The sequence below is a fragment of the Synchiropus splendidus genome, chromosome 10, assembly GCF_027744825.2.
Source record: "Synchiropus splendidus isolate RoL2022-P1 chromosome 10, RoL_Sspl_1.0, whole genome shotgun sequence".
In the NCBI taxonomy this organism is placed as follows: domain Eukaryota; kingdom Metazoa; phylum Chordata; class Actinopteri; order Syngnathiformes; family Callionymidae; genus Synchiropus; species Synchiropus splendidus.
In genome coordinates, this window is record NC_071343.1 from 14,761,825 (window position 1) to 14,788,197 (window position 26,373).

A 26,373-nucleotide genomic window follows, 5' to 3' on the forward strand; every position below is an offset into this window, starting at 1 on the left:
GGGTGTAGAGGAGGGAAATGAGTTTTATATTGACCGTAGTACCAGGTAAGACCACAGGGGGGTGGCTATGGTTTCTGTAAACATTTAGGTTTGTGCAGAGCGAAGTCATGGGTATCAAAAACGTTTACAATAGGATGAGCTACCACTCACTTGTATTAATAATGTAGACGACAGAGAAAAATGTTGTTTCCTCCCCGTCGGGGAATCGAACCCCGGTCTCCCGCGTGACAGGCGGGGATACTTACCACTATACTAACGAGGAGTTGTGTGGTTTCAACGCATTTACCTGCTTTGAAGCATCACCGCTTATTGTTAATCGGAGAAGTCCAAGGAGGACAAAAAGTATGAAATATAAAAGGATTAAATGGTGGTCACATGTAAAAAGCAGCCTGGCCCCACAGCCTCAACGTTACATCAAACCTAAAAGGCCCAGATGACATAAAGCAAATACAACTTATGCTACAATCTGAAGCCAGGATTGTTCCCATTGGTCCTCCAGCGATGATGCCTCTTCTTGCGCTTATTCCCGCTGCATCTCCAGTGATATCGCCTTTCCTCTTCCATGATGTCACTTCCTCCTCCAGTGCAGGGCGGAACCTTTGAGTCTATGGCTACATTCTACATTCCAGCTGTAAAGCCAAATACCCAGCTTTTACTTCTCAACGTCACAGTACTTCAGTTATATAAGCATAAAATGTAACAATAAATGTACACCTCACATGATGTAATGGCCCGTTGATAGCCATCTCCCGTGGATGGGGACTCAAGGCATGTTAAATTAGACTAGATAAAATTAGATTAACATCCCTAACTGCCCTCATGATCCCACCCAGCCTATGCATACTAATGGTTGACTCATAGGAAGTTAGTATATCTTCACGCATTGTTCAGGAAGCAAATGCACATTTTCCCATAGTTTGAAAGCGACCGGCGTTGAATGGTCTCACTTGTAAAAATAGTGCTTTGTCAAACTATTTAGAGTTGTAGATGTCAGTCTGCCGTATGGGAGTCAATGAAGCCAGTTTCATTTTTGTTACTGTGCTCGAACAAGTGGTTGAAATGATGGCAAACACCCTGGTCTCTACCACTGAGCCACCATTGCTGGTGCATAGTTGTTTTGGGGCATTTCCTGGGAACAGACCAAATTCTCTCAAGTCAACGACTGCACAGTCAACTGATTTAGTGGCCAAAAAAGTCCTCCTCCAGGAGGATGCAGAGCAGAGCAAGGTGCCAAAATGGCGGTGAAGCTAAGCGGTGCAACAAACTAGTTCCATCACCTAAAACAATTCCACCGCCCACTTCACGAACAGTGTCTATGTCAAACAACCCTCTCCTGCATGGAGAGGGTTGTTTGACATACATGGTCAAGTTCTCTCCTTTAGAAAGGTTTTGGAATTAAACTCACAAGTTTCTGAATAAATTGAAATCTTCCTGAGATTGTGTTGTCTATGTATTACATGAATGACAGAGGTTGAGTAACTACAGTACAAAGTCTTGCGGCCTCGACTAAGTTAGCAACCATGCTAACGGTTGCTAACTTAGTGCTAATGCCAACAAATCATGTCTTCTAAACTTTTCGTGAGAACTAACGATCAATACGACCAGAGTGAAGGCAAACTTTCAGATCGTCCTCGTCGCGAGTTACGAAACACTGCTGATATCAGCTGCACATGACAATGTCCGATCCTATTCTCGGTTACTATTGTAATGGTTACGATGTGTGTGTGTGTTGGGGATCTCGCGAGAGTGGTGAGGTGCGGGGCTTTTGGTTCGAGTTCCGGGTGAAAGGTGGTGAGTGAGTCTTGAGTTTTGGGAGCGGGAAGCAACGACACGTTAATAATTAAAGAAGCATCTAACTCTCATCCGTCTCGTCCCTGAATCCTCCGGACATTACACTGGTGTCAGAAGTGGAGCTTTACGGACTGTTTCCTGGATTTTTTTCGCTGAAGCATCAGAGGAGTTCGTCGGGTGCGGTTTGCTGTGCAGGAGCTACAATGTCCATCGGAGCCGGAGCGCGACCTAAAGTGAAAAAGGAGCCGGTGGATGACGATTCCGAGACGGAAAAGTTTTGGAAGTCACAGATGGAGCGTGCCACAGAGACAAAGATCCGTCTGAAAAACTCGGTGAGGCGCATGGCTGCGGATGCGGGGTTGTGTTCGACTACTGCCGCGCGTGACGTCAGAACCCCGACACAGACGGAGAGTGTCTTTCACGGTGGGATCATTAACCGCCCTCCGTGCAAGACGCCCAAGTACTCCGGTAGATCAGACTGGCAGGCGTTTCATGCCCAATTTGAACTCCTTGCTCTCGCTGCTGAATGGTCAGAAGAAGTTAAAGCACTACAGCTGGCGTTGTGTCTGACTGATGATGCCCTGGCCTGCTTGCTGCTGTTAAGCCCTGAGGAGAGGACGGATTATGGGGCTCTTGTGGGGGCGCTACAGCGACGTTTTGGCCATTGTGACCAACCCAGCGTCCTGCGTTCGGAGCTGGCCAACAGACGCAGACTTCCCGGGGAACCTCTTCGTGTTCTGGCGAATGACATTGAGACCCTGGCCCGGAGGGCCTATGCCCACATGCCCCCTACAGTGCAGACGGAACTTGCTCGGGACCAGTTCCTCCAAGCCTTGACACCCAGAAGTCTGCGCATCCAGACCCAACTAGCCCACCCGCGCTCGCTTCAGGAAGCCATGGAACTAGCCTTGGAGCGGGAACTTGTCGAGGAGGGCGTGGAAAGTGGTGGACCAGTTTCAGTGAGGACTGCGGTGCACATGGAAGCTGCTGAGACCATACCCAAGTGGGCTGCGGAGATGACTGAGCTGATCAGGGGTGTGACAATCCAACCACCAGTACGGAGTTCTCGGCCCCGCCAGCGCTCACGAGTCTGCTGGGGATGTGGACAACCAGGCCATCTTCTCAGGGAGTGCCCCAGGTATGCAAATAACCAGGGAAACGACCGGGGGGGTGTGGAGATGGGACGACACTAACCCCCCATTATGAGTCCCAGGTGACAGCGTCCATAGCTGAGGCAGCGCAAAACTTCGACTCAAGAACAATAACTCCATTTTCCCCTGACACGGAATCAGCCATGGTCGTGGGTTGGACACATGCTGGGAACTTCTGCCATGTTCCAGTCACCATAAACGGGGTCCCCTGCACAGCTCTTGTTGATACGGGTTCTACAGTGACGCTGGTGCGACCTGACATGGTTCCAGCAGGTGAAAAACTGGAGCAAACTACAGTGCAACTAAGGACAGTGACAGGTGACCTTGCACCGATGCTGGGGAGGCGAAATGTTCATCTGATGATAGCAGGGCTGACTGTGGATTTCATTGTATGGGTGGCACTGATCCAGGACTCATGTATATTGGGACTTGATTTTCTGCACTCCCTCCAGTGCAAATTGGATCTCATGGATAACATCTTACATGTCCCAGGGGGAGGTGCAGTTAAAATGACAGGCGCTGCACCATTGACTGAACGTCATGCCCTGGTCCAGAAATCCACAGAGTCAGAGTCCCATGTTACAGGTTCCAGTGTCCACTGCTCTCAGCCCCATAGTCCTCACCAGCCTGTTTTGGCTCAGCCACCACCTGTAGAGCCCCCTGCACCCTCTGGAGACACAGCTGCCACCGTGGAAGGAACAGCCAGATTGGCTGCAGTAAGAGAAATCTGGAGGAAGAACTGTGACCAGCTGGAACTGGGGCAACAGGAGGAGTTGTGGAAGGTGCTTGCTGAGTTTGCCCACATTTTTGCACTCACGGACAACGAGGTGGGGTTGACACACCTGGTGCAGCACAAAATCGACACTGGGGATGCCCTGCCCATTAAGACACGTCCCCGTCGCCTGCCACTAGCCCATCGGGAGGCTGCAGACAGAGCAGTGGATGAAATGCTGCAGGCTGGCATAATAGAACCATCAGATAGTCCATGGGCCTCAGGGGTGGTGATGGTGAGGAAAAAGAACAGTGCCAAGATGAGGTTCTGTGTGGATTATAGACCTCTAAACAATGTGACCAAAAAGGACTGTTATCCATTACCCCGAGTTGACGAGGCATTGGATATGGTGTCTGGCTCCACTTGGTTCTCATCACTAGACCTGCGGAGTGGATACTGGCAGGTGCCACTGAGCCCATCAGCGAAACCGAAGACGGCCTTCTGCACCGACAGGGGCCTCTGGCAGTTCCGGGTCCTGAGTTTCGGTCTGTGCAATGCTCCGGCTACCTTTGAACGACTCATGGACAGAGTGCTGCAAGGTATGCCCCGACAGGAATGTCTGGTGTATTTGGACGACATCCTGGCACATGGTCGTTCTTTCGAAGCTGCGTTGGAGACATTAAAGCAGGTCCTGGGAAGGGTGGAAGCTGCAGGTCTGAAACTGCACCCGGAGAAATGCCGCTTTATGAGGAGAGAGGTTGAGTTTTTGGGTCACAGACCGGGGGTTGAAGGGATCAGCACGCTGGAGGAAAAGGTGCATGCTGTGAGAGATTGGCCTGTCCCAGCCAACCATAGACAGTTGAAGAGTTTCCTCGGTCTGGCCTCCTATTATAGAAAGTTTGTGAGAGGTTTCTCCTGCATAGCCGCTCCCCTCTATCGACTTCTGCAGAAGAACGAAGTGTTCCAGTGGTCACCGGATTGCCAGCAGGCCTTCAGCTCGCTCCAGACAGCGTTAACTGAGTCTCCCATCCTTGCCCCTCCTGACCCTGGGTTAAAGTTTGTACTGGATACGGATGCCAGCAATGTGGGAATGGGTGCAGTTTTGGCTCAAGATGCGGATGGGAAAGAGCATGTGGTGGCTTACTTCAGTAAGTCATTCAGCAAGGCTGAGCGCCGGTATTGTGTCACCAGGCGGGAGCTCCTGGCCCTGGTTTCAGCGATCAAACACTTCAGGTATTACCTGTGTGGGCGGCCATTTATCGTCAGAACTGACCATTCTGCTCTACAATGGCTCATGTCTTTTAGGGAACCGGAAGGTCAGGTGGCACGCTGGATTGAAGTGCTCCAGTCCTACGACTTCACAGTGGTGCACCGACCTGGGGCGAGACACATGAATGCGGACGCCCTGTCCCGTCGCCCTTGTGCACCTGAGGGGTGCCGGTTCTGCGAGAAGCGGGAGGTACGAGAAAGAGAGCTGTGCGCTGAGGAAGACACCAGCCAGTTGGACAGTAAGTCAGGACCTGTCTGCAGAAGTATGCTGGCAGTTGACGCTGCTGAGTGGACGGCGCAGCAGGAGCAAGACCTAGACCTCCAGCCCGTGTTATACTGGATAAGGAGGGGCACGAAACCAGCCAGGGATGAAGTGACCGGGTGCTCAGTAACAACAAAAGGACTGTGGACCATGTTTGAGGCACTCAGGGTGAAAGATGGAGTGCTACAGAGGGCCTGGAAAGAACCTGCTACAGGGGAGGAGAGGTGGCAGGTAGTCGTTCCTGTGTCGCTGAGGGAAGCCGTCTTAAAAACAGCTCATGGAACTGCTGGTGCTGGTCATTTTGGCGTGGCTAAAACACTCCGCAGGCTCCGTCAGGGATTTTACTGGGGCCGGATCAGACGGGACACAGAGGACTTTTGTCGCCGATGTGACCTCTGCGCAGCCTACCAAGACCCTCCTGATCAGTCCAAAGCACAGCTGCAGCAGCAACCTGCCGGTGCCCCGATGGAGCGAGTAGCTGTGGACATCCTGGGCCCGTTCCCCACCACTGAAAATGGAAATCGCTTCGTCTTAGTAGCCATGGATTATTTCACCAAGTGGCCCGAAGCATATGCAATACCTGACCAGGAGGCGGAGACTGTGGCTGACGTTCTGCTGGAGGGCATGTTCAGCAGATTTGGAGCACCAGAAGTGCTCCACAGTGACCAGGGGAGAAACTTTGAATCGCGGGTCTTCGCTGCCTTGTGTGACCGGATGGGTGTGCACAAGACCCGGACAACCGCCCTCCATCCCCAAAGCGACGGCCTCGTGGAAAGGTTCAACAGGACCCTGGCAAAGCAGTTAGCCATCTTGACCTCAGAGCACCAACGTGACTGGGACAAACACCTGCCTCTTGTCCTCATGGCGTACAGATCTGCAGTCCAGGAGTCCACGTCCTGCACCCCGGCCCTTCTCATGCTTGGTAGGGAACTCCGTACGCCGGCTGAGATTGTTTTTGGTAAACCTCCGGATACGCCCACTGTTCCTCCTGGTCCGGAGTATGCAAGAAGACTGCAGGATCGCCTGGAGTCTGCTCACGCCTTCGCAAGAGACCAGCTAGATAAGGCGGGTATCCGGCAGAAGCGGAACTATGACCTAAGGTCGAAGGGAAGGCATTTCCTCGCCGGGGAGCTGGTCTGGGTCTACCGACCTCGCAGGAAGAGGGGGCGATGTCCCAAATTGGACTGCCATTGGGTGGGTCCCTGCAAGGTGAGGGAGCGTCTGGGAGAGGTGGTTTACCGGGTGCAGCTGCACGACAGGAGGAAGAGTGTCGTACTCCACAGAGACAGACTGGCCCCATATAGAGGTAACTCTTTATTTCCTCCAAACACTAACTTTCCAGTCTCTACCCAGAGGAGTGAGGAAGTGGAGCCAGCTGCAGTGGTTGACCCCCCGGAGATGCAGCCGACGCGACAGCCCGGGCTGGCCACTCCGCGACCGCAGAGACAGAGACGGCGGCCGGCACAGTTCAGTGATTTTGTGGTCCCTCGGGGCGAGGGACTTTGTTGGGAGGGAGCTGTGTAATGGTTACGATGTGTGTGTGTGTTGGGGATCTCGCGAGAGTGGTGAGGTGCGGGGCTTTTGGTTCGAGTTCCGGGTGAAAGGTGGTGAGTGAGTCTTGAGTTTTGGGAGCGGGAAGCAACGACACGTTAATAATTAAAGAAGCATCTAACTCTCATCCGTCTCGTCCCTGAATCCTCCGGACATTACACTATACTCAGCTACATGCTAGCTTAGTCACGTTATTAATCACGTTCTCCAGGTCGTGTAGTCCGACTAATGGAAATTCCGATTTCTCTTCAGTAGTCGGACTAAGCAGTTTACAATAATGTTTCCGAGCTGTCAGGTAGGACAGCTATAGGAATTTCTGTACATGTTTTCCAGGACAGTATAAATTCAGTCGGTCAATGTAGCTGGCTGATGACAATAGAAGCTCCTATGTCAACAGTCTTTACCGTTCTTAGTTCTGTGGTCGGCTGGCATGGGAACTATTTAGATTCCCTGAAATGTCAGTTTTATCCCAGTTTGCGGTGTTGACGTGAATTGATCGTTCCTGCTGAAGCATTCCCGCAGCGCTGACACATGCGTAAACTAACCATAATATACTGATGCCCCCCTTCCAGTTCAGATCCTCTGGAATCAGTCATGACAGACCTTGAAGAAGAAGACGTCATCGCCCTGTGTAAACTGATCTTGGCCGTCTTGTATCCTCTCGATATCGAGATATCGGGCCTGCACTATTAAGATGTGAAATTCTGTCCATATCGTTCAGCCCTACTCTCAAGTCAGGTGGTCAATGACTGCGGTTCCATGCATAAAGTAGCCCGACTAAGGCAATAGCTCGATAAAGTGTCTGTGTTCTCCCGGTTTACACGCTGTGGCTGATCAGTGGAATTACTGAGCTCCTCCGATGGTTCAACGGCGTCACCTTCATAGCGGTCCTCATCATAAATCGGCTTCCTTTGGGAAGTTTTGGAATTAAACTCACTTTCTGTACACATTGAAATATTCCTGAGGTTGTGTTGTCTATGTATTTACATGAATGTCCAGTGACAAAAGTACAGAATCTTGCATTTGATCACCAGCCTCGGGCATGGTTAGCAACCATGCTAACGTTGCTAGCTAACGTCGTCTCCTTAGACCAACAAATCATGTCTTCTAAACTTCTTGTGTCAACTAACGAAAAATATGACCTGAGCAAAGGATGTTGAAGGCAAATCTGCAGATCATCGTCGTCGCGAGTTACAAAACACAGCTGATATCAGGTCCGAGGCGGAGTAACACACAACATCTGGTTACACACACAACTTCTTAGCTGTATAGACGGTTATTAGACGTCATAAGACTGTGATTAGCGGATGAGCTTGTTTAGTTCCTCAGCGTAGCTGAAGCTCACGCAGCCGCACATCACCCAGTCTGATCCCAGTCGAGCTACTCGGCTACATGCTAGCTTAGTCCAGCTGTTTATCGCGCTATCGGGGTTGTGTCGTCAGAGTAATGGAAATTCCGATTTTTCTTCAGTAGTCAGACTAAGCTGTTTACAATAACCTTTCTGAGCTGTTAGGTAACCATAGCCAATGTTTTGAGGCTGGAAATAGACGCAACCAGGTTGACGGACAATCATTTGGTCCAAGTGATAAAGTGAAATTCTGATAGAATTTCTGTACTTTCTTTCAGGGACAGTCTAAATTCTCTCAAGTCAGTCGGTCTATGTCACTGGTTGATGACAAAAGAAGCTCCCAGGTCGACAATATGTGGTCTTATTAGTCCTGTGGTCGACATATGTTTTTTTTCCCCTAATAGTAGATGATAATACCTGTTCCACTAAGGGCTGCAGGTTGCAGACGCAGGTTTTTCTTTTCACCAATCCGGTGTCTTGGGAGTGTAATCTGGAAGTGATTATCTCAACTACATTAAAGGGGACAAGCAACCTCAGATCAATCCACAAACAACATATAGACGTTTATAGCTAACTCTGATAATTCACACTTTTCAAATGGAGTACTCGTGTATGGACTTTTCAATGAAGTATTCTCGGTTGCTGTTTTTCCCGGCCAGCGTTCCCTGGTGTGTTGACCGGTTGTGAACTGGATATCTGCTGGCGAACTGTTTTGAGCAGCCAAAATAGAAAAACAGTTGTGGATTCTGTGAGTCAATGTGACTAATCTTGAATCCGTTATAAATGTATATCTAAATCTTCCATTAAGTTACATTTAAAAAAGGCGGTACAACTACAGCTTACCATGCACTCAAGGTTTTCTTGACGTCACACGATGTCCATACACTGCAGGATAGAAATTCCAATTCCTACGAAAGTTGCACAGAGAGTGAGGAAGGGTCTAGAAAAGAATATGATATTATTCCATTTATTCACATCTGTTCACATTTGTTGCATGCAAAGCATCAGCCCAGACATGGTGCGATGATCGGACGGTGGTCCTCATGGATGCTGACCGGATCAACAACCGGCATAAACAACCCCTCTTGATCTGAAAGAAACTTCATCTGGAATGAAGACACCACTTCAATCACGTTATTCAAACATCTTTTTCCGCTGTGTCAAGCACAAAGAAGCTCCAGTGTCTGGTGACCCACAGTCAAAAAGGTGTTTTTGACCCCACTTTCATTGTGGATTTAAATGAAGGTTTTGAACTGATGCCAGGGCAAGTGAAATTGTAAAACAGATATTGCAGGTAAAGTGTCAAATATTAATGTATCAACTCAAATTGCTATTCAACATCAAATATGCTAATGTTAATACAGAACAGGTAGTACAACTAAATAGAAAAATCAATATTCCTGTTGATGTGGTCACCAAGAACTGATTTTTAAATCTCACAGATTCGTCTTCAGAAGGCAGTAATTGTCTAGTTTATTCAACAAAAGTACTGGTTTTATTGGACCAGTTCTAAATTGTTTTTCATTATTATTAGGTTTTTGAAGTTCATGAACGAAACACATCACAAAGCTCAAGTTAAAATGACTAAGTTACGTGCATTATATATACAGTATAGAGAGAGATATAGAAAATTCACTGTGACTTTACTGCCACCTGGCGGTCGTGTATACAGTCCTTAAGTTGCATAGAAAGGCAATATTGCATCAGGATTTATGTTTAGACGTTTTTCACCCTAATCTGGTTTCACCTAGCGACAGTAATTTATCTATCATGATTTTGTGAATGTCTGAAGGAGATCTGCAGGTAATACAAAGTGTGTTACACTATTTTCAAAGGTCCCGGTCTCTGTGGACTGATGTTTACGTTGAGCTGCATTATTTCTGCGAGCCGTTGCGAGGAGCCGTTAAACCTGTTACATGTACTGGCTGAGATGATAACGTTTGTATTTGTTTGGATCCCATCCAGTCAGCACAGACAACAATCACATGGCGACGCAGGCAGAGTAAAGAAGGATTGTTTATCCTTTTTTTTTTACACTTCAGTTGAATTAGTCGGTTATTCATTTCATGCTGCAAATCAAATGGGATGAACACTTTACTAAATAAATTGGCTTTGAGATTTATATCCTACATGAAACGCTGTACAAAAAGTCTTGATTGTTGCATTGGAATATTTATAATTAATTGCATAGATTTGATTTATTTATTATTTTTTATTTAAAAAGGGAGAGCTGGAAGGGACTCTCGTAACCCGTGCAAAGGTTCTGTACCAGTGGTCGAGATCCTCTTCGGTGATGCAACATAACCATATTTATTTCTGAATAAATTCAGAAATTAAAGTGTATTGGTTTACGCCCAGCAGGATAGCTGGGGCAGCAGGGTAGTTATACCTTACAACCTATTCTGAAATGTGGGTTTTGTTAAGTCATACATTTATCTGTCATCAGAAACTGTATTATTGTGATTATTATTGTTATTGTTAGCGTAGAAACCAGCCAGTCAATATGGATATGAAGGCATAAAACTTACAGATTTGATATATTTTAATTTTTAAAAAATATATATTTTAAATGAATAAACAATGTATCATTATAAATGAAACACGAAAATAGGTCGACTCGTTCATGCTGCAGTTTAGGAAGGTGGACATTTTTCGGCCGTCATGACTCAGCGGTGTTAATCCATTTCTTTCTTTAGTAAAGTTCAACTCGTGCGCGCTGAATGTATAGTATGTACCCGCGGTTTAACACCAGAGGCGGAAACGCGCTGGGTGGGCTCCTGATCGGACCTGTTTAGCAAAGGTGGTCTCGTCTACAGTAGGCTGGCGGTACAGTTCCGAGGGTGGCGGCAAGTCACATGCAGGAACAGCGTCGGCCAAGACTCCTCCTCTTCTGGTGGAGGTGCAGGAAGACCGTCGAGCGCCTTGCTGTGCTTTTATTTTGAAATCCACATCATCCTATAGTTTCCTTTCCTCTTCAAACACTCCCACAATGCACACACCTACTCCACTCCACCACTTTACGCACGGGGGGAGGGGATTCGCCCTGCAAAGGCCATTTGTTTAATCGGTTAAGCTGCAGGAATTTAACTACTTACTAAAGAGAAAAAAAGAGTTAAAAGTAGAATTCACAATGAGATTAAACTGTTAAATGATAGATGGAAAACACGTGTCGATATATTGATGCCTCTGGAAATTAAATCTATCTATAAATATTTTTTTTATTTTTTAATCGGACGCGTGATTTGGAATGAATGATTTGGGAGCGCCTGTTTGAGGTGGATCTTCCCGCACATGCACCTCCAGTGTTTTCTGGCGATTTCAGGGTTCGATGTTATTGAGAGGCGGTGCTTCTTGGCTCCAGAGTAGTGTCGTAACTAGACTTTTTTTTTCTTCCCTGAGTCCCTGTTCAAAGAGTTTGACCAGGGCCAGAGTTGGTGCTGGGGGGCTGCCTGTAACGCTCGGCGTCCGCGGGGGGAATCACTTGCCGCATTTCTCTCCCATTTTTCTTTTTCATTTTTTTTTAAATGAATATTTTTTTCCGTTACTCGAGCATCGCCTGTCACTTCTGGATTTAAACCCCCTCCCTCCCTCCCCATCTGAGGATTTCATTCACCCTTTCAGATCATGAACAAACTATATGTTGGGAATCTAAGTCCGTCGGTCACTGTCGAGGACCTCCAGCAGCTCTTCGGGGAGAGGAAGCTGCCAGTGGCCGAGCAGTTTCTCCTCAAAACCGGCTATGCTTTTGTTGACTTGCCGGACCAGAACGCGGCCGTGAAGGCGATAGAGTGTCTCTCCGGTGAGTGGGCTTTTTTTGGGGGGATAAAGTAGTGAGTGATGCTGCGGTGACAGGAATGAATTGAACGGTGGCGTTAAAAACATCACCAGCGCGTCTTTTATTCATCACTGTTGTTGTTGTCATTGCCCCGGCGTGTGTCTACCCCGGAGTTGCGGGACGATCGCAAACAATAACTAGATAAATAATCGATCACAGGACCGTGGGGTTGTACAAAAAAAAAAAAATCCCATTTATTCTCGATATCGGGGGAGATTCCGATGGTGTGGGGCGCTACTTTGCAATCAGCCGCTGGAATGTATGGGGATGGTCTCCGGGTAATTATTTTTCACTTATTTTTTATCTTGATTTTATTGAAGGGAGCTGAGCGACGCCAGCGCGGAAAACTTGTCAGATCCGTGTTCCTGTGATGTCCGGGCATGTTTTTACGAGGTGTCGTGGAGGTGGGTCACGGGGGTCCGGAGGAAAGAGCTAATAAACAGGTAGCTGAGGGGGGACGAGGTGAGACGCTAATTCCGTGCTGCGCCAGGCCACTCATGATAAAAAACCTCCAAGAACAGCCGAGCCGCGCCGCGAAACCCCCCAAAAGCCTCCACACACGCGATTTTACCAACAGCCAGCTTCAATTTAAAGTTGCCGAAATCGCCTTTCGAGCGTTTGTGTGTGAAAATAGTGCACAGTGGGGGCTGTGGGAGTGGAAAGCATGGCTGCCTATTTCCCCTCTATAGCTTTATTTTGGCGCCGGCTGGGTTCACCAAACTTCACGTTACATGTTTGCTCTCTTCGTTTCTCCCCATTAAAGCGTGACTCGTGCGTGTAGCGGCACTTTTATTTCACATTTCCACGGCGTGTTTGAATGGGGGGGACGCGCCTACTTGGCGAAGTGATTTAAAGTGTTGTTCTTGTCATCACACAAATAACCAAACACTGTCCATTTTCACTCCCACAGGGACTGAATTTCACGGACAGGTGATAGAGGTAGACTACTCTGTTCCCAAAAAACTAAGGTAGGCCTACAACCTAATACACACACTAACACACACACACACACACACCCCACCAACACACACTGTGCCTATACTGTGCCCCATAGCGCTCTGTGTGACCTGTAGTCTTCCGCCACGAAATCTAGCGACCCTCTTTATTGGACATTTCTCAGACGCCCCGAGTGCTTTTAATTAATTTTAGCAACTGTTTCGCCGTCTCTTCGTGTTCTTTTAATTCTACCCGTTTTAAAGGCGGCGAAATGGCGTGTTCACGTAAACTGCATCGACAATTTCCGCAGCGAGGCCCGAGTCATTGAAAATGGCTTGTTTCATGTCAATATTTCTTCTCCCGGTTATTGCTAGCGAATTGAAGTCGGGGGGAAAAATGCATTTTACGTATTTATTGTGCTTTTAAATCTGCTATTTGTGTGTTGAATTGTGTGTTTACTGCAGTTGATTTTTTTGTTAAGCATGTTGTTTTGATAACTTTTGTGATTTTGATTTTGATTTAATTTTTTTTTAAAAACGCCTGTCAACTTGTTCCAATCCTGCTTTGCGCAATGGTCGTGTGAGGCATGTGGCGCAGCCTATACTCTTGCTACACGTATAGATCCTCCCCCTTCTCTCCACATGGCCCCTGGCTGGAGGGAAAGACTTACATTGCGTGACAAAAAGGTAAATATTCAAGCCCCTTGCGGAGGAACATGTGACCCAGACTTTATGCGCTTCCCAGCGGCATAGTCCTCCCCCTCCAGTGCAGGGTTTCCTCGCTGTTTTCTCCCTTTCACCAGCAAGAATGTATGTGGAAACCAACCGCAGAGCGAGCAGCAGAGCTCTCTCCTCGCTATACGTCTCGATCTGGACGCTTTTAAGGAAGAGAAGGGCGCAACATGGCGTTGAAGCCTGCGCCACTCCCCACAGTTCATGTGCACGTAGGCCAATGTTGGAGAGGCTCATAATGGCTGCCATGATGGCCCTGCTCTGCTCCAGCAAAGGCGGACTCACATGGAGCCAGTGACCACGTTTCACTCCAGGACACGCTTCCATGTTCCGAGTCCGAGGCTCTGATCGCCGCGACATGGTGGCACTTAACGTATATGATGCGTTCAGGTGCTTTAGGGAGAAACGGCGACTTTCAGGGCGAATCACACACGCTGCATTCATCTACGAGTGGCGACGCCTTGCCAGCCCTTTCTCTAAAATTGACCAGTTTTAATCGTTTAAAGCCGCGTAGACGCATTTTAACATAAAAATACGATTATTTATTAACTTTGAAACACGTATTCGCAGCGTTTGCATTCGCCCCTATGGTAACACACGTAATTTTCACCTTCTCTTCACGGAAAAACCCGTCTTTGTCGTGTATTTAATAAATCAACCCGTGATAATGTACGCAAATCACCCCAGATAATAATAATCATGAAACAATTCATAAAAACACGTTTTATTGTTACATTTAATCCGCGAAATCCAACAAAAAAATGATAATTGTATAATCATTACACGACAACGATTACACGTGAAGTACTCGCACGCAGACCGAGAACGTATTGTAAACTACGTTTTGCTTCGTCAATTACAATATTCAGGTGGTTTTGTTGTGCTGAAAACAAAATATTAAATGACGTTACAGCGCCAAAAATAGATAAACAAATCAATCTTACTCTTTTTTTGCACAATAAAAACGACTAAGACAACATTAAGGTGAAAATTAAATAAAGGTTGAACAGAATAATCCTAAAACGTATTTTAGACTCTTTTATAATTTTGTTTGCTTTCATGAACGTTTGTCCTTGAAGTAAAATACACAATTTCCCCTTTTACACACTTCAAAAGATAAAACATGCACGTTTTGCATTCTCAATAAATTCGTTTTGAAGGTTTACCATAAATATATTTATATACTAATGTAGACGAGTATTCATCACCTTCATTGACAGTAAAATGTTTTAATCAGATCCAGAACATTAATGGTGTATGTGCATGACTGTTTAATCTGTAATAAATCTATTATTATTTAATTTTATGAGAAGTTAGGATGCTTTTACTGCATTTCCTGAATGATTTATTTACTGTTTAAAAAAATATTTTTAAAATAGCGTGGAACCCAATATATGCTGAGGTTATAGCTTTCAAAACGACATTTAAGCTCACAAAAGAATAATTTGAATCATTGAATCTCCATAATTAAATACACAAATTATAGCAAGCTTGTATTTAATCAAACTTAAATCTGTATTGTCAAACAGTGACTAAAACGGTGTATTTGTGTATTAAATTTTCTTTTCAGCCAAGATATTTCAGTCATGTTTAATAAAATCATTTTAAGTGTGTTTTGCTGTGAATGCATTTTTTTAAAAGATAATAGTTTCTGTCAGATCTACTGAAGGTGATTTTGAAGTTTTGAAATATTTATTGCGTAATTATTATTATTGTCTATTGTGCAATTATGTTTTCAAACTCAATGCTAACTGTCAACAACATAAATACTTACATCTATGTACTGCATCGAGCACTTCATAAATGGATGGCAGTTAACAAACGACTGAGCACATGGATATAAAACATAACTTTGTAGTCATTTTGGCCTAAAAAAAAAATCTCATTAACCAATTTCCGTTGGCGGAGTGTTTTGGATAATGTCAGGATTTTCAAGTACGCATATGGCTGATGAAAGAAAAGTGTGACCAGTTCACTGACTGATTATATTTGTTTGGGGAGCTGTGCTTATAGATCCTGCATGGCTGGTTTCAAAAATACACATTTTGACTATCAATGTGCTTTAAATGAATATTCAATGCTCCATTTATAGCTCTGTGGGCGGTCCGAGCCTTTCTGCTGTCTGATTGTTGAAATTTCGCTGACATCACTCTACAATCTATTGTCATCTTGGATAATTTCAGTGGCCTGCTGACACTTAACGTAGTGGCCTCATTTAATCCAACATGTGATCGATATGAGACGGCATTTTTTGGTGAGCGTGGTGGAAACCCTGTTGGCCATTAGGGGATTGTTTATTGTTTTGTTATTTAATAAGCTGGGTGTATGTGTGTGTTTGCTGGCCTGTTGCATTCTTTGCGAGACCATTTTGTTGTAAAATGTTGGCCTAATTGAACCAGATTCACAATTTATGTGTTTGTATTTTTGCACGTTAAATTCTGCGCTTAAAATGCTTTTATGGATGAAAGAGATGAGTCTGCTTTGAAAGGACAGTTGTCAAGTTATTGTCGCATTCATTCCTAAATGTTGCTGAATTTCTTCAGTTTAATAGTGGACTGTTTGGATTATGGACTGTTGTTGAGCGTTACGCTGTAATTAAGCTGTACAGATTCACCGTTCATGCTAAATAGTCATTTTTGAAGCGATGCTGTAATGCATTAGCTCACGAGGGGTAGCCTAGTCTTTACAACTGTTACGTACACATGCTGGAAGAACCCGGAAATACAGTGGAATTCTCTGCATAAAAAAAACGTTGTTAACAATAATAAAATAAGTCACAACAAGTTAGCACACTGAATGTTAAGAACACAAGACGGCATAGTTACACAAAGAGGAAGCAATGTGTGTAACTGCATGCGCAAACACCTCTTTTTAAATAAAAAAGGTCATGTTTTATAGCGCACTTTAAGTATGTGTAGCTGCTGAGCACGTATGTCCATAAATCCATAACCAAAAGCCTTCTTTTTTTTTTTAATCCTCCCCGACCCGTCTTGTGGGATTTATTTAAAACTCAACTTAGGTGGAGTCCAATCATGTATTTCAGGTGAATCCTCTGCTTCTGAAGTTTAGTCTGAAGGTGATTGTTTTTACCTGTGAGTTGCCATTGTGTGACTAAATTGCTACATTGATAGTCTGCAGTGTGTGGAAGCTGAGGACAAAACGTGCATGAGGAGTTCCGGCTGTGACGCTGAGGGAGCTCAGGGCTTGGATGCATAGATTTATTCTGGAGTATCCGGCACGTACATGAATTCTTTGCTGAGGTGTGACAGGAGACGTCTCCCCTCCTCTTCAGTCAGCCAATGAACTCCACCTACCTGAAAATAATAAGCATGTAAACATCTGCAATGCAGCACATGCAGATGTGTAGCGCACGCTGAGTCAACTGAAGAAATGCAACCGTCATCATTTGATCGCTCGTGCATCCACTCGGGTTCTGGTGTTGATATCGGGTGTAGAGCTGCGCTCCAGTTCAGGAGGTGGTGATAGCAGCAGGCGCTAGTGTTTCCTGCTCCTCTCACCTGTCAGCGAGGTGGAGCTGGGGGTTGTTTTTTGGTCCTAATGCTGTCCCCTCCACTCCTACCTAAATAGCATAAGTAACATTCCATATTGCCCTTAAAATATTAAAATAATTACAGTAGTTGCTTCCCCATATTTTATTTTGGTTTCCTTGCGTTCTGTAAAAACAAAACACCTTCTCACCATTAAACAGAAAACTCTGTTAGTCCCTCAATGCACCATCACTGGAATCTGTGGAAGTAGCTAAAGAGGATTTTTGTGGCGTGAAATATTTAAAAACACGTGACAGCGTGGCAGTGTTAATACATTTGAAGGGTGAGCGGATTGATGCATAAGATGTCTAGATCAAGCACATACTACGTAGCCTGGCCATGTCACGGAAGCACCTACTGTACGTCTGGCAAATGAACATGAGAAATTATGTTTGTTGATAACAAGTGGAGAAATCTTATCTGCATTCATCACTGTCATATAAGCGTCTTCCAGCAGTAAGGGTGCAGAAAATCATGCTCAAAACCACATTTATTCTGGTTACCTTAAGGATCACTGTGATGTTTCATTGTGTCACATAGAAAATTGTTATGAAAATGCTGCTGAAAATAAAGAAATAAGGATACATAGTCAAATAAAAGTCAGTATAACTGTGCTTATCGTTTCAGTCTTTTGATGCAGAAATCTGTGATGAATATCTTTTGGTAGTGCTATCTATTGATGACGACAGGATAAATATGTTACAGCAATAATGTAATTACACTCTAATACTGGAAAAATTCAAAATGATTACAATTTATGAATCATTTTATTTTAGCAGCACATGTGTTTTTAAGCGGAAATAGTAGTGTCATCTATGTGTTTTAAACGGCTGATCATTATTTGGTAAATTAAATATTAAACAGTGTGGCAGTCGGTCTGGATTATTATACTTTATAGTATAGATTGTTGAATAAAAGCGATTAAATATAGATTGAACTTGTTCTATAACATTTATTAATGGCAATATTTGCATCTTAACACAGCACAGAAAATCGATTTGTATGTAATAGCTGAATATATAGATTTTCATTTTCAAGTCTCGGTGTTTTTCTACTGTCTCTGATTAGAAGAGTGGAACCCTCTTCTTTGTCACACACAAGGGATCTTTGCGTTCAGCGGCTGTCGTCAGAGGAATGCGCGGTACGGAGCCGCTGCTCAGCAGGTCGTCATTTACACTCTACTCCGACCTGTTGGGTGACTAAGGTGCCTCAACCAGGAGCCAATTAAACGGCCTGCAGGGCCGTCAGGTGCGAGGAGGGTGTGGCTGAAGGGAAGAGAGCCGATGTGCGCCATCTTGGAGAGAGTCATTGAAAGCGGAATCTAATGTGTGCTATTGTGAAACCTCTTCAACACAGGGAGCTTTATTCAGAACGGCTTTTACATACTTTTCAGCTGCAGATTGTGACCACAATCACCTGTCGTGCGAAACTAAATGGCAAATGATGAGAGCGGATGTCAGTGAGGTGTCAGCGCTGGCTATTGGTCGCAGAATTTAAAGCTGAGCTCAGTGTTATTGTTTTCTGTGGATGTGTTGGTCTAGACAACACCCACAAGGCAACCCCTGAAGCGATGTGAATTTTTTTTGTAGCCCTAAATAGAGTGACGACACGCGGGATCTCAACACCGTCACAGGAGGATCTGTCAGCGGATAAAAGAACGTCGAACATTCTTGGCTCCCGATTGGATCACAGAAAAAAACTTGACAAACTGACCCTGTGTCAAAGAAGATAATTGGTTCGACCTCAAAAACGACAGCTGGTAATGAAGCGTTTTTAATGTAATGGAAATGTGAATCCACCTGTCTAACCAAGTAACACTAGAGTCAGTGATCTCAGTTTAAGTGTGTTAAACGTTTGGCACATAAAGTGGGTATCTTTGGTGATGTTGATGTCTCAGAATATGCTTACATGTTGAATTTGGAGCATAAATAACAGTATAAAACACACACAGACACACATGACTTGAAGTCATCTGTAGGCGAGCACGCTTGTGTGAACGCGCGTGTGTGTGTGTCTGGTTGACGGTCTATATCAGCCTCCAGGACTGTTGCCCTGTAAATGGTCCATCTCATACCCTGAGTAACTCTCCTAACCTCCAGCACAGCACAAGACCATTTAGAGAATTAACAAATATTATCACTTAAAAAAAACCTCTCAAAAACAAAAGTGAACTCTGTGTTACTCAAATTTTCTTGATTCTTATCATTCTTTACAGAAAAAAAGCAGAATCCATGCATAAAAATCTTGCTTGCAGCAGACTTTATCATTAAATATTTCAGTGTTTTCAATTTCATTTATTAAAACAATTGCAATGAAAATAGATAGTGTGTTAGATCCCCATGTCAGATGAGCGTTGCCGGCGTTAAACCCTTGGATAAATGCAGTTTCACTAAAATGACTATTTGGTATAGAAGTGTGAAAGAAAGACTAGTACATTTCACCTCCAGCGAGGCCAGGCTTGCCATGACACAGTCATGAATTCTTCCTAAAGACGCTGTGATGTGAAGGAATCCGTCATGGCAACTAGTTCAATCCAATAGCTACATGAAAAGAAAGAATTTCAAAAATAACAGTTAAAGCTAATATTATGTATTTTTTTATGTTAATTTATGAGTTTTAACAGGGTTTAAAGTATTGAAAATAAAGATGGCAAGGATAGCGATTAGCAATGTGCTACTTGCTATATGTGCTAAACAGGTTTGGGTGTGTTATTTTCACATGACGGAGCTTGTAGATCTGAGCGCCTATAGAAGTGAGTAATGACTGAAGTGGTCTATAAAGGTTGCATGGGAACGTGCAGTAGCCGGTGCTTTTATTTGTTGACTATGCAGTAGAGGAAAGTCCATCATCAAATACTTTACATTTTGATGTTTATGTCATTGTGGTTGTTATTGTGGTTTGAGTTCATCAGAATGTCTTTGTTGCGTCAGGCTCTTCTCAAGTCATAGCTTCTTGTTCTTAATGCCCCTAAAAGATCCAACATAAGCAGATCATGCTGATTTTGCTGGTATAGAATGAGCCGTCTATTCACACTTGATCTTTTGACTGTGTGTTATGAGCTAATAAATGTTGAGTTTGGATGTGCATTCCTGAAACGAACGGGAGTTACGATTGCTCAGTGGATGTCTCACTATAGTTGTACGGCTTCCGCATCAACACGACTCTTGGAAAAACTTGTTTCCGATCGTACGCAGCATTTGAATTGGAATGTCTTGCATTGCTACTGAAGTCCCGGAGAGAATTTCAGCGCTAAAACTACAGTAACCGTGGACATATGTATCATCTCCTGTAGTACAGTTACAAGACACATTACATTCCAAGAATATCTCGTGTTGATCTGTCCCTTTAAATGAATGTTCAGTATGCCATGGTTTGTTCAGCTAACAGCAGGATATCGCAGCTGTTTGTCTTTGCATTTCTTCGTCCCCAAATTGCTAATCAGTAGAGTGTGTAACTGCGCGAATCATGTTGTGTATATGCGAGCGTGTGTGAAACTCTGGACGCAGATCTATTTCCACGCAGCTCAAGGCCGGTGCTGGAGGCGGCTTCGCTGGCTCTCGGCGGACTGCTATATATGCTGGACGTAAAGTTTAGTGTTTCGCACCCTTGTGCATGCCAGTTCCCGCGGGGAGGAAGTGCAGGGTGTGGTCAGTGTGGGGGGCAGCTGAGGCGCAAAGCAGGTGGGGATTCTCACATAGACAAGTCCTGACCTCATCACGTATCAACGGTTGAAATCGACTGCATGGAGGAGTGTGGTTGAGCTGATGAATCTTGAACAGGTGGAATGAATGAAAATACATGGGCCAATGAAGGCAGCGCTGAGATACTTACGTGCCGTCGCTCATGTGTTGGAGGGCGGCGCCAGTCATTCACCAATGATGTTGAAACCCGGAATGTTGGCGGCAGAAATGGCTGGCGGAACTGCTGAGTTGAACATTTGTCACTTCACTTTGAGGTCACGTGATAGCTGAAAACCATTTATAGGGATTCACACACTCCAACGAAGGGGCGGCCCGACTGGTGAGTGTTTGCAGTGTGATGACTGTTCGTGTGGTTGCCATGGTAGCTGATGTTGACCACGTACACAGAAAGCACCTATATCACATTTAAGGTTTACCCAAAGCACCCTTTCTTTCTTCTCCCAATTAAAAAATCTCAAAGACTCATTCTTTTTTAAAGATTAAATACATTTTCCCCAGTCAAATTCAACATGTTCATCCATTGCTATCCCTGTTAACGCTCTACATCCAGTAGGGACAGATTTCAGTCTTCGATCCATAAACATTTTCGTTTTCATTAGACATCTAAAAGTTTTAAATCTCAACTTTTTATCCTTGTATGATTTAAAAATCTTTTAATAGATAGATAATTATCGCTATAAAATCATCGCTATAATGTTTGCTTCTTATTCCCAGTTCCTAATGTATTTTTGCCCCTTAAAAAACACTATCTATCATATCATCATCATCATATAGAAGTACAAGATATACTATTATACACTGATGTATACTAAATATATATATATATATATGCGTGAGAATGAACGTGGTACAAATTAATTGAGATGAAATACTGCACTAGGAAATCAGAAGGTGATATCCCACTTTTATGTGTCAGATCTCGCAAGGCTTCTGGTTATTTCACCATTCCAGCTCGTGCTATCAGCTAAATGGTGATCAATATCCCGGCGAGTTTCCTAAATCAAACGTCCGCAGGAAGTCGTCTGAGCGGACGAACATTCAATTACTCCCTCTCAAGTGCCTAAAGAGAAAAGTGCTGAGTCCAACTCGGTCCATCTATGTCACAGTCCGCAGCCTTTTGTGACCTTTTTTATTCAGAAACTCACCCGCAGCCATCATTTCCATGCTCTTCCATATGTATGTCTCCCACCACTGGAGCGGTCATGTACGGCTGAGCCCCCTACACAATAGCCAGCTTTGTGCTACCCCCCGTTTGGGCTTCTGTCTCTGACGGAAGAGGAAGAAACGGAGGACTTCCAATTGTAAAAGGGCAGGAATGAGAGATGTGCACATCACGGCTCTTCCTGCTGCAAGGGGGGATGTGGGAGCTCTGCTGGTAGAGGGCAGCATTTCCTCCCCCTCGGGAGTGGGCAGACCAGGTTAATCTTCTCACTGTACTCAGGAGGTTTAAGACACCCGGAATCATCATCCTGCATCGACCTTGTATCTCCAGCGCCATCTGATTCATTTCCCTCAACTGTAATGCAGCAGAAGGCGCAACAGACCTCGATGCTGTTGTGTGGTGCTCAGCAATCAAAAATGTCAATAGATTATTCAATGTTTTTTGAAGATAAATTATAAATTTATAAACTGGTGAGAAAAGATGTCAAGGAAAAATATCTAAATTTAAATAAGATGCCATTTTATTATACACACGCACACAAAAATGTTGAACATAAAAGTAGAATTATGACGTAATAGAAGTATAATTATGAGACGGTTAAAAGGACACGAGAATTTTACAGAAATAATTAACAGTGTTAGATAATAAATCGTGGTATTATTGTTATCGTGTGAGCACTTAAGTGAGAGAGAAAAGATGTTGTTTAAAAGGCTAGTTAGTAAGCAAAAGATTTTGAGTCGATACATTTGGTAGGTAGAGAATTTTAGAAAATGTTGCATGCATATATATTTTAAGAGGGTTGAGCAATATTAGAAATATAATTATAAATATTATTGTTGACAAAAGAGGCATCATGTCTGTGGAATAACAGGGATAGAGATTAAGTTCAGGTGTCTTCGTTTCCCGCTACTCTGTGAGTGTTGTGGTACTGCAGCTGTGGCAATTAAAATCCTACTCTGGGTTCACACGATTACCTCATTGCTTAGTCAGTGGTATTTAGCCAAATGTAATATTGTGTCAAGCCTTTTTATTCTAATCTGGTGCGGATGAATGTGGGCCACGCAGGAGCGAATGTCTGGGATGGATCACACTGACCGAATCCTCGTCCGCGTCTGAGTGTGAGAGCAGTCCAGAAAAATGCAGATTAGATGAAAGGATAATGTTTGTGTCAGAGAGAGGAACACTATCACTGCCTATTGCAGGTAATTGAAACAGAAGAATCGCAGCTCCATTAGTGGTGTTTTAGCTTGTGGATGAAGTGTATGGAATGTGTGACGCAGGGGCCACAGAAGGCCCTCTAGTGGTCCCAGTGTGGCTTCAAGGTATCAGTGAACAGTTCAGTTTCTGTGCGGAATCATCATGGCTTGTAAACTGCTTTAATAACCGTTATTTATTTCACAAATAAAATCTTTAAAAACTCAGTGAAAGACTTTAGACAGTAATGAATATGGAAGTTAAATATATTGTAGTACCCTGAAATTATTCACCTAATTACTAAACTAAATATATATGTAAATAAACAAACCACATTGACTCTTTTTTGCTCATAATATTTCTCAGCTCAGTAACAGCTTGTGTGTATGAAAACTAAAACCTTAGATTTAATTGACTTCAGTGGTTTGTTTTGTTGTCACTGTATACTTGTAGTTCCAGTGTCATTGCGCATTTTATTACACATTAATTATTCATTGACTGGTCTAATTATGTTTCACTTTTTGATATCTTTCTGCAGTTCTTTAAAATATAATGCATTGTTTTTCATTTTTCTTTTTTTTTGTTGAACTTACTGCAAAGTTTTTTGCTGCTGTGTAACCACGATTTGCCACCTTTATATTGGTATGAAAGCCTTCCCCGGTGGCTCATCCATCCCGCTCGTGCACTTCCTGCTCCCACTGCATCCTCCCGCAGCCCGTGAGGAGCGTTCTCTCTGTCCTGGGGTTGCCATTATGTCCCCACTTTTAAATGCGCTCCTATTATGAGGAACACACATCGCTTGTAAGTGCAAGTTGCTAGGAAACCAGCAAATCATAATGTGTTCCATTAAGACTGGGTTGCAATGCAGCTGAGCAATCACCGTCCAGATTTTTTTTTTTTTTCAGTAGAACCATAAAGGCCTGTATATTTGCAGCTGACTTGTAAATATTTGATGTGTTTTTGTAGCATTGTAGAGGCAGTTTTCTTAAGTCCACACTCTTCTTTTTCCTCGATGCAGAATTCCTGAAGATGTAGCCGGCTTACACACGGGAGCGTCACACCCTTTCTCCACTGCAGCATCTGTCAGCCCTCCATCCAACCTTCCTCCTCATGTGTGCTCGCTCTCTTTCTCTCTTGTCGCTGCTTCCTGGCACAGCGTGTCCGTGCGGAACGGAGCCTGCTGTGTGTTAGCGCGAGTGGGTGAGAGTTGCGTACAACTCCACGTTATGTTGCTGTAAGCTGAATGTGAGCCGGCCGATCAGATCGTGTAACAGAGACGGGAGTTTATTCTTAGCGGCGCTCGCAGCGTGGTAGCACTCGTCGACAATAGTTGTGTCAATGTAATTTGGCAAAGTGCGACTATAAATGAGTTTCATGCTTGGGAGAGATGGGATACTGCTTCCTTGTTTCCTGTAATGTCGGCACATGCTGACGGATGAGCAGCGTGGGGCTCTGCTCACCTGAGGCGAACCAGAAATCTCCTTCTCATTTCTTGCTTGAGACCAGTTTAACTTTGTTGTTAATGACTGCTGGTACTCACAGCTAATACCGCCTCTCTCCCAAATAACTTGTCAAATGAAGCTGGATAGGACTCTCAAACATATCAAGTACACTCATCCAAGATGAACAAAAACTAGCACCTCAAACAAAAAGAAGACAGTTGGGACAAAAAAAAATTGGTGGAATGCAGGAAGAAAATCAAAATCCAGAAATAAATACAATACACCAGTGTAAAAAGTAGAATGCATGAAAAGAACAAATAAAAAAACACCAGTACAATGTTCCTGAAAATCCAGCAGAACACCAAAATATTTGGGCGTAGAAGAGTCTGAAGCCAAGTGCAACACCAAACACAAAGTAGGAGTCTGAAATACATCTAGAAAATCCAGAAAAGAAAGAAAACAAAATGTAGACACACAAATAATACAACACAAATGCAGAAGCAATGCACTGAAATAGCATGTATGACGTACAAATAGAAGTAAAAATAAGTAGAGCAAGAGCAAAAAGAACTGAAAAAAAGAAGAATGTACAAAATCTATCTTGTAGAACAACAGTAAATATCACTCAGTACTGTCCACTCTAGTATTTTGCACCAATGTGAGCGTAATTCTTCATCTAAAAATCAGGTAGAAAGCAGTTAAAGATGAAGTACGATGAATCGCTAAAACAAATGGAGCACTTGATAAGACCATATCGGAATGCAACAAAAGCAATAAGAGAACGCACAACCAAACTAAAAACATGCACATGAACCCAAAATTAGAGTCATATTAATAGTAAGGGTGCACTGAAGAATAAGTGAAATATGAAGGAGAATGTGCCAGCAGAAGGAGTGATACGCTGAACCTCAGATATCAGGTACTGTGGGGCGCACCTGAAGAGAGTAAAATGTTACAAAATGTGGCATGCAGTAATCTGTAGACTGCACCGACAGATTCACAACGTAGTGGTTCAACACATTGAAATATCAGATCTTTAAACAATCAAGTGAAATGCATTGAAATGACAAGAGGAGAAGTAAAACGCAAGATATTTTACAAGCAGAACACACAACGATCAGTATGAGTAAAAAGAACTAGCAATAAATACAAAAAGTGAGAAGCCAAACGCACTAAAATGAGAAAATAGGACACACCAGCTCTGGGTTCTGAGCTCTACCTGCTAACAGGATGGTTCTGTCTGGTTCTGCCTGGCCCCTGCAGTTTTAACAACTAGTTACTCCTCAGACTGTCAGGGTTTTCCTCCGTGCAGATGTTTTATCGTGCAGCTCTGGCGACCATTCTGAAGCGATTTAGCCAAATCTTTCATGTTCTCCCCGTCGTTCTCTCTCACAGCTGCGGGTGTGTCATCGCCCTGACTGTCCACTTCCTGGATGCAGCACCTCCATCAATCACTTTTTACTGGTGCTACGTTGAACATACCATCATAGAACACTGAGGTCTTTTTGGTTTGCTTTGTTCGATCAGCTGTTCCAGCTCTCGACATCACACCACAGGTCATCTGTCTTAAAACTGACTTAAAAGGTGAACCGACTGGTCAGGTGCGAGAAGATGATGACACATGATTCTCCCTCATACCTTCCCAAATAATGCCCTCAACCTTACCAGGAAGGTTTGGGAATTATTTTCTCTACGTGTAAAGTTGAACACCTAACACTGCTACTGGCTGGTTAAGCTACA

The 26,373-nt window shown here is 44.1% G+C and overlaps 1 protein-coding gene and 1 non-coding gene across 3 annotated transcripts in view; one reads left to right on the forward strand and one right to left on the reverse strand.

The window, feature by feature from the left end:
- Window positions 1-26,373, forward strand: part of igf2bp2a (insulin-like growth factor 2 mRNA binding protein 2a) — a 53,280-nt gene that overhangs the window by 568 nt on the left and 26,339 nt on the right. The window contains exons 1-3 of one of the 2 annotated variants that reach the window (XM_053876830.1): window positions 9,680-9,887; window positions 11,706-11,883; window positions 12,830-12,887. In XM_053876830.1, the coding sequence (XP_053732805.1) occupies window positions 9,867-9,887; window positions 11,706-11,883; window positions 12,830-12,887 (257 nt within the window). In that variant the 5' untranslated portion in view covers window positions 9,680-9,866. Of the gene's footprint in view, window positions 1-9,679; window positions 9,888-11,705; window positions 11,884-12,829; window positions 12,888-26,373 lie in introns of those variants that run through there. The other variant, XM_053876831.1, reaches the window with a different exon arrangement.
- On the reverse strand, window positions 191-262 carry trnad-guc (transfer RNA aspartic acid (anticodon GUC)). The gene has a single exon. It is a non-coding gene; the product is annotated as a tRNA-Asp (tRNA).